General features: G+C 32.7%; 1 protein-coding gene across 1 annotated transcript; it reads left to right on the top strand.

The window, feature by feature from the left end:
* Nucleotides 1–3,594: 3,594 nt before the first annotated feature.
* LOTGIDRAFT_143337 (hypothetical protein) lies at nt 3,595–9,760 on the top strand (the record flags this gene model as incomplete). Its single annotated transcript, XM_009053070.1, has 3 exons — nt 3,595–3,684; nt 8,799–8,888; nt 9,656–9,760. Coding segments are annotated over 3 exons (285 nt in total), but the record flags the coding sequence as incomplete, so codon positions are not given.
* Between the last annotated feature and the right edge of the window lie 104 nt (nt 9,761–9,864).

A 9,864-nucleotide genomic window follows, 5' to 3' on the forward strand; every position in this document is an offset into this window, starting at 1 on the left:
GGCCGCTTCTTCTGGTGTAGGTAGGTGACCCACAGGAGCCTTTTTAACATCTTCATTGATCTAAAATAGAAACAGTTAACTAACTTATATAACAAAACACAAGATGATATTATGGACTATAACACACTTCTTTAATAAGGTTAATAACGTTTCAACACAATATACACGTGTCGTCATCAGATGTAATGACAAGAGAATAAAACATAACAAAAAAAAAAACTACCTGATATGATAGATCTTTTCCATGTAGAATTTTTCTTAGTTGTTCAGCAGCACTAGATGGTTTGACAGGACTATTATTAATATCATTCCATTTTAATGTTCTAGGGTGAACTGTTTTGATCAAGTGAGTTTTGTTTCTATCTGGTGACTGATTTCTGGTATGATGTAAAGGTGGTGAGGTAGAAAATTGAGCAGGTGGACCAGTTAACGAATGCTTTAAAACTTCAATACTTTCATTAGCTCTATCTGAAATTTGAAATAGATTAATTTTTTTTCTAGGGAATACTAACAAATCCATTCTTTCATTTGCTCTGTATGAAATGTATGAATTTTAAAAGTTTAAAAGGATTGTAAAGAGATTATAGGGACACTTATAGTATCAATTTTCACCATTTTCAGTCATCTGAAATATGTCAGAGGAAATAATACATAAGCTTATTGTGGAAAAATTTGAATTAATTGATATAAAGGCTATATTAAAAGAAGGGCTTTATTGAATGACACCATTTTGTGGGTCATGGGCAAGGACATCAAAACCCTGATCATATCAATCTTCGATGACAGTGTCAGTAGAAATCAAAATTCGATGAGTGCTTGCAACGGAAAATTATGCTTTGTGCGAACAAGATTGTACCATGAAAAACTGCTTTAAGAGAGGTCCAAAGGGCACTTCAGGGACAATGACATTAGGCCTATTGGAGGTTGATGTTGCACTATTCTTTTCGATTAGAGTCAGAGAAACTTGTCCATGCATGCAACAAAATATCAGGGAAAAATAGGGTTTTTTGGAGGAGCATTGTTGAAGATCTACAGAACCTACCTCTGAGCGACCTATGGGGATTTTTCCTTTGGAAGTCTTCGTTATATTCCTCAAAACTATACATCCTGAATCATTCAAAATAACGTTTCTAATAAAAATCCAAGGCATTGAACATTCGGCACTTTATTATTATTTTATACAGGAAGTTTACACTTGAAACGACACATGCGCAATTCACAAAACCAAATTATAAACGTTCGAGATGATGAATGGTTATCTATACCTAGTAGACTCGGATCTTGTTCTTCAAAATTTAGTTTTTTGTCAGAATAGTTTGTCATCTAAACAATTGATTCTTTTATTGTCTCCAAGAAAATATAATTTCTTATAGTCGACATAAACATCGAAATTCAAGCGATATGAAAAGAACAAACATATATCTGTCCTTGATAACTCGAGTCTAGTGTCGAGTTGATATTCGTCGAACGAACGAACGTGGGCGGGGCTTAGGGTATTATTGCAAGGAGTGACAGAATTATCAATTATATTATCATATTTATACACTATTCAACGGAAATTTGTCAAAATTGACAACATCTTGTGGATAGTAGACAATGGAAGAGGTAAGTACTCTTTCAGTCAAAATTACAGACAAGACAGCTAAGGACTTGTGCCTGAAAGTTGGGCTTGGTGTCTGTTATTCTAACCTCTGTCTGCTACTGCTAGCCTATCTTTCTATTGAAAAGCCAAGTGCCAGCTCGGCAGTGGCAGTTGAGTAATGCTTTCCTTTAATCTTTTGACATATGAGTCAGGTCATATGAGACACAACCAGTAATATATGGCATCTGCTGCATATCAATCTTTAGGGAACTGACTAAAAAATAGCAGACTCCCTTAAAACTCAAGCGTGGGTGTCTATGACATAATGACAGGGAAAAGAATGACATGACATGGTGAACTTGTAAAGCTGGTGGATTACACCATTGCATTTTTGTAATACCAGTAGAACGAGATCCCTTTTATATTAAGAGTAATGATATTGCCATATTATGTTACTAAAACATGTGAATTTTCACAATGTACAATCTATGTTCAAACTCGGAACTTTAAATAAGTAATGCAGGAATCAATAAATTCTTACATAAGACGTTCTCATCTTAAAAAAAGTCTTTCATCTCGAGTATGCTACTTTAAAGAATAAATAATGAAAAGTATGAAATCCTAGTATTCTGCACAAAACAATGACTGACATTGCCATCAGTGTTCAATGAGGGAAATTGAGTCAGGACAACACCAACTGATTTCCAACTGTCAAGGGATCTTCAATGTGTACAGCCTACGTTTATTGTCCCATCCGAATTATTTTGATCGACTAAACACTTTTTCTATGTTAACCCCTCAACCTGCATCACTTACAGTGACAGGGAGGAAGCTTGGGTAGATAATTTGTATACATGTACATGTATGATAATAAGTTAAGACGTGTACAATGAAATAGATTCAAATGAGGTTTTCTGTTTTGTATGTGTAACATTGATACGTATGTCCTGGAGGGTGAAATGTAGATTATAAATCAGTGACGGTTGCACCAATGTTGGTTTTAAGTGTATCAATTTCGACTTGGATTAGCATGGCATATCAATGATAGTGATAGATTTATATTTTGGTTAATGAAGAGGAAAAAATTGGATGACATGTGAGTCATTTCAAATACCTTTCAAGGGACTGGAAAGGAATTATGCGATTTTCTAACATTTCTAGTACTTCTGAAGACTATTTATATTCAAGACTAAAATCAACCCCCTAAAATGGCACATCTGTCACTTTAAGTAAAGATAAAACAATATTTTTGTAATACTACAGTTACTGTACTGTAAGTGATTTGATCTCATATTTCAAGGTCTACTTGACTTGGTTATTTCAACTTAATGGCAGACAGTGACTAAGAAATAAAGTACCTTGATTGATAATCTAAGAATGCAACATATAGTACTAGACACTATAGTTTTGATCTAATTTTGATGAATCTTGGTCTGCATCGGGGAATTGCATTTGAATTATCTCACTTAAAATACATCAAAATGGCCTTTTGAAAAAAGAAGAAACGTCACATTTTGAGAGACTTATAAAATGCATATTTTTTGACTGTAATTTGGTATAGAATCCAATGAATCTTGTATTGTTTTGTTCACAGTGTTTGAATCTTGAGCACAATATGTATTCTGGATTGTTATCATATTGGTCATGGCCAGGTAACAGCTGTGTTTAAATTTCAATTTTGACTTGACTTATTAAAACTAATAGAGATTTTGTTTGAGCAGATCGTTGAGCAGTTCATTAGTGGATAAAACTGCCTTTAAGGTCATTTTTCAACTTATTTGTTAAATTATGCTCTTTTTATTCAAGCCATATAACTTGCTCTTTCTCTAGAAAGACAGGTCATGCTGACTCAACCAAAACACCTGATGCCAATGTGATTTGGTTTGTCAACTTGGTATGTCAGTGATTGGGCTTGTCAACTGGTTTATTAGGTACCAGTAGTAGATTAATAATGCTGATAATTTGACGTCCATTTTTTTTAGGAAGGTGAAGACAATGTGCGACCAGATGATTGGTATTTTGTTGATGTTAGTGGAAAACGATTCCGTCTGCCTCGGACTATGTTATTTATAGGTAGAGAAGCATGTGATGTTCTAGTCAAGGTAAGCATCAGATTGATTTATCAAAGGCATAAGAGTTGAAGAACAATTAACCTTTGATGCACCTAACTCATCTTCTCATTGCTGATGACTTAAACACTCAACTTTGAAATGTACATGATTTATGTAACCAATGTCTGTCGGTCTGTCCACCTGTCTGTCTGTGATTGGAGCTACACTTTCATTAGATCTTGCTGAAACTTTCTATGTTCTTGTGAGCTCTGAGCTAGTAAAAATGAATCCACATGAGCTAGAAAAAATGAATCCACATAAGCTAGTGAAAATGAATTCACTTGAGATAGTAAATATGAATCCACTTGAACCAGTAAAATTAATCCACATGAACCAGTAAAAATTAATCCACATGAGCTAGTGAAAATGAATCCACTTGAGCTAGTGAAAATGAATCCACTTGAGCTAGTGAAAATGAATTTGTATGAGTTTGTAATCCTAGTAAAAATGAATCCACATGAGCTAGTTAATAAAATAAATTCACATGAACTAGTAAAAATGAATCCACATGAGCTAGTAAAAATATATCCACATGAGCTAGTGAAAATGAATCCACTTGAACTTGTGAAAATGAATCTACATGAGCTAGTTAATAAAATAAATCCACTTGAGCCAGTGAAAATGAATCCACCTGAGCTTGTTGATGTGATAAAGACAAGAGTTTGTGTGCAATTCTATCCCTCAGATGTTTGACAAGTAGTGTTTGTTTTTGTGTCTGCATTTTCAGATAAGATTGTTTGATTTTAGGGTACAGGCTTTACAGTAGCTTATTAATGCACATAATTTGAAATTAGTAATTCTATCATGGTATTTCATATAAATAAAGATTTTTGCAAACTAGATTAATGTAATTGAGCAAATTCCTTTTCCTCTTTTAAAGTAAAAAATATTTCTCATAGACACAAGGTATATTTCCCTCTTAACGCTCACTCATCTGTATCAAATGATAACATGGGTGTTATAAGCTTAATATAAGCTTACCCCTCACGTCAAAACTAACAAATTTCATGATTTTTTCTTTACTTTTTGGCCCCTTTTTTGTAAGTTTGCTTTACTTATGCATTACTGAATTTTCAATTAACAACATTTCCAAAACTTTTAAGCTTATCTAAAATATGTGTCTGCAGCATAACAGGTAGTGATGTTGAAACTTAATGACATAAACCAGCAGCTAAAATTTGAGACTACATAAAAGCATTTCCGATCCAGTTTTCTAGCACATCAATGATGAAAAATTCTTAAATATTGTTCAGAAAGTTGAATAAGTTTAATGTGGCTTTCACATCATAGTGATCACCAGTTTCATGGTTGCAAACAAACAAAAAAATGAATTTTAAATGTAACTCACATGCAACTGAATGGTGAGTTGCTTTCGGAACTCACCATTCAGTTGCATGAGAATTACATAAATAATTTTGATTATTCGCAACCATCCACATCTGGTAATATCGCTATGGTGTGTGGGCACCTTAAGCTCATGATGTCTAATTAAGTAAAAATACACTACACCTGCTGTAAATGGAAAATTTCTTAGTGAAAACAGGAAAGTTTAAGAAAAAAAAAGGATCAGACTTGAAGAAAAGTTATTTGATAGTCAACTTACATAATTGTGTATTCCTTGCTAATACTGTCAATATTGTCTGTCTATATACTTATCAAAATCAGCTTATTATAATTGACATATCTTAATGTCTGTGGGAAGACCTATTGAATAGCTAGATCTTTTCAGTGATGAGTATAGGACTTGACAGGTGAGTGGACTGACCTATTTACTAGTTACTTAGTAGGTATATACACAAAAACTCAATGACTTGTTTCCTTTTATACATTTAAATATACCTACACGCCTAAATTGTCAAGCTCTAAACTTCAAGAGTTGGACCAAAATGTTTACTATAGTGTATGTCATATACTGAAAGTTTTGTATGATTTAGCTAGTGTTGAAGTCAGAGGTTTCTTGACGGATTAGTTTTACCTGAAAGCTTAAAGGATTTAAAATTAGGATTAAGGTAGGTCTACAATACTTGTTGACTTTGTTTATCATGGTATACTGTCAATACTTGTTGAAATGATATTTGAATATGATACTAAGTCTGTATTAACCCTTTTGGTTTGTCTTTTTAATGACAATGATTTAGGGAGTTAACCCTCCCTTGTGTGTCTTAAATGACAGTGGCCCAGTATGTTAGACTTCTTCAATGCTTATGTATAATGTTTTTATTATACTTTTTTTGCATCCTATTGGGCTGAATCTTCAAGATAGGAATCCAAAATGGAAGTCTGGAAGTAATTCAGGCATGTACGATACATAGAGAAAATTAATTTCATTTTCAGTGGTGTGAGGCTTAGATTGGATAGTAACCAGGTCTAGACTTCCATTTTGAGAAAAACAAGCCCTTAAGAGTAGCGAATCAATTTCGATCCCAAATTTTCTAAAATTCTAAAGGCTTAAAATGTGTCAAAATAATGTTTTCTATCCACAAGGACAGTTTGATTTTTTATGACCCAGAACATTTTAAAATCAAGTTCTTTCCATGTGATTTCTGCGTTAGTCAAAGCACCAAAGCCTTGGTTAGAAAAAGGTGAAAATGATTGAACATTTCCAATTTGGTGCTGAACAATTATCAAGTTAGTTAAATTCTCTCAAGAGATCTATTTGTCCCAGAATGAATTTTAAAGGATAGATAAGCTTACACATATATTCCACAACAATAAGTGCAAAGTGCACTTAGAATCCCTTAAAAAACTTACATATATCATATCTGTATTAAGTTCAAAAGAACTAATATCTATGGTTTGAGACACCTGTGAAAGGAGTAGTAAAAAATCCTTTATGAGCCAAAGTTCATTGAGCTAGGAACAGGTTCACTGTTAGACATATAAAGATAGAGCACAAAGAAGATCCAAAAAGAGATCACATTGGGCCAATAACACCCTTTCATGCTACAATTACCTATTTATTATTCAATTAGTCCATTTATAAAACGAGTTCTGTATTTGAAAGCTATAACAAATTCAGAACCACTTCTGCCAATTATTTTGGATGAATCCCCTGCCATTGCTGTTTTGAATCATTGCCTGGAGGGGGGAGGGGGGTCCAAGTAGGGCTACAGAATTGTTAAGCGGGGCTAACAGGTCCAGACATTTAAACGCTCAGTGATAAAGAATATGAAGCTGGGGGTGGGGGAAAAGTTTGGCCCACCCTGCCAATGCAGAAATGCTACATTCCCTTGCCAATGAAAGTTACTTGAAGGGAATATCTGAAAGACAAAATACCAGTTCAGTATATATATACCAATGTTATTTACATTGAAATTTCTAAACAATCTTCCTTCATCTCTCTAAAAAAAGAGATAGAAAAGTCAAATATTTGAAATGCTAGAAATGTATATTTGAAACCAATTATACTACTGTGTGATATCTCTAGCCTATTTAACTATAATGGACTCATTATTTTTTTTATATGTGAAAAAGTGAGATCTAATATCCAAGTTTCAGGTTGATTAAAAATCTTTTATTTGACCGTCTTGTCATTGACAATGAAATATAAGATTGGTGGATTGCTCAATTCTTTACCTTCTCTTCCTAGCGATTAATTAAGTACGCTTTGAACTCGTCAAGATGAAATTAATCTCTGTGTGATTATGAAAAAATGTATATAAGAGTTGTTTAAGAAGCTGATTAAGTTAAATTTCAGCTATCTGTATCACTTATAAGAAATGAAATCTTATATTCAGTTTTCTTGCAATTTAAGGAAAATAGTATAGAGTTGAAATTTAGGCTTTTAAAGTGATACTACGTCTTAGAATGAACATAAAATTTAAGAATTTAAGAACTTGGCCAATAAGAGCATATATTCATCAGTAGATATACCTGGTGTCATAAATAACATAACAGGATCCTTATATAATCTGATAAATCTAAAAAACTTAGTAATTATTAACAATAAACTAATGAAAAATACGTAATATTAAGATTAAGCGTTTTTCAATAATTACTTAGTTTTATAAATTTTCCAGATTTTACAGGGATTCTATTGTAACTTTATGACACCAGGTAAGTTCACTGATGAATATATACTCATATTGACCATTCTTGAGAACTTAAATTTTATGTTCATTCTAAGACGTAGTATCACTTTAAGAAGCTGATTAAGTTAAATTTCAGCTATCTGTAGCACTTATAAGAAATGAAATCTTATATACAGTTTTAGTGAAATTTAAGGAAAATAGTATAGTTGAAGTTTAGGCTGTTAATTACATCTTCATCTGCAGTTTTAAATTCATGTGTGTGGTATATATATGAATTGCAGAAAAACCAGGTGTTATATTCTGAATCAAAAAAGCTTATCTCTTTCAATGCATATCTTGCACATTCTTTAAAAAAAAAAATATAAGGTACTTGTTATGAGTAGCTCCTCATAGTATGAACTCATCCAAGCGAAGTGATATGTAATGGTGAAAATATAAGGGGCATCCGACTGTGATATCTTAATTTACCTCGCAAAGGGTGTGATCCTTTAAAAACTATTCAGATTTCAAGGAGACCTTACAAAAGTCAAAAAAAAAATTTATATTTTAAGTAAGCTTACACTTGTAACAACGGATTTGATGGATTTGCATGGAATATTCAACTGATTGTTCTAAACTCTTTGTCAGATTAAGACATACATCAATTGTATAGCAATTAAAAAATGAACGGTTCTGCACCATGTGGGCTAATGAAGACAGGCAACGCCATGCAGGGTGCAATGAGAGTTGACATGACATGACAACTGCGTAAGCCTGCTCTTTTTGATTTCCAACTGTCAAGGAATCTTAAACATGCACAGCCTGTAGCACACGAGGCCTGTCCCCTCCGTACGACTTGACGTTTTTTCCATGTCAGCCCCTCTTACCTGCATCACTGACAGTGGGAAACCAGGTTAAACAATCCGAAGGTATTATCTTGACCTATGCCAGGATTGAACTCTCGATCTTCAGGTTGCTCCCCGTAGAGCAATTAAAGAAAACATAAAACAGAACCTGAAACATGTTGCTTCTCAGATTTTTACTCTGCAATTTTCAGACAATATACTTTAAATATTTTGATGCTTCTAATTTCAGGTTGATACAGTTGATAAAAGACATGCTGTAATAACATTTGATCATTATTTAGAAAGATTTAAAATTAAGGATTTAAGTACAACCAATAAGGTAAGTGAACCATAGATTATATTTAACTTGTGTAGCCTTGAATATTTTTTTGAGATCTGCTGCAATATTCTGCTTTATAGAAATAGGAATTATGATCAATGCCTAATTATGTTTTAAAGGGACAGCTTCACCATTCTTTTTGACCAATCTTTTAGTTCCAGAAACGTGAATTTTTTATCTAAGCTAATCAGTAATAGTGTTCACAGCTCACCGTCGAAATTTCAACCTTCATATCCATTTGTGTCTAGAATTTGAATGTTAAAATGACGACTTGTCAATTTAAGATACTCTGTGATATATAGAAAAGACACATATAGAAATATTGAGTAAAATTCCTTGTTTGAGGTACTTTTGAAGGAATAATGCGTTTTTCGTACATTTCTAGTACTTCTGAAGACTATTTATATATATTCAAAACTAAAATCAACCCCCCAAATTGGCGCATCTGTCCCTTTAATATACTGGAGTAAATTTTGGTTTAAGAGAAATAATATTTTGAACACTTTTTAACTATCAAATTCAGTTTTAACTGTATTATATATATGGTGAATTCAAAATAAATCAACACATATACTCTTACTTGAATATACTAAATGAAATTATTGAAAATTATTTTGAAATAGAAATCCATTATTAAGTGTAGACATTATATTGTGTCCTAAATTTTGTTGATTTTCGCTTGGAAATATACCATATTTTAACCTTGTCTGTCCATGTGAATTTGTTGTTATTTATGTTTTTAAATAATGGCTTATTATATTTTTCAGACATATGTAAACCAGTGTAGAATACCAGAACAAGAATATGTTACATTAAATCATATGGATACAGTACGCCTTGGTTATGATATCCTTTTTTCAAGACGCTTATAGCTTCATGCAAATTTATAACATCCAGTCTTATGCGTCCAGTGCTACTCAACCTCACTGAGGGAATTCCTCTCCGAACGAGTTCTTTCAAATTTATTCATCCCCAA

The sequence above is a fragment of the Lottia gigantea genome, assembly GCF_000327385.1.
Source record: "Lottia gigantea unplaced genomic scaffold LOTGIsca_199, whole genome shotgun sequence".
Classification (NCBI taxonomy): domain Eukaryota; kingdom Metazoa; phylum Mollusca; class Gastropoda; family Lottiidae; genus Lottia; species Lottia gigantea.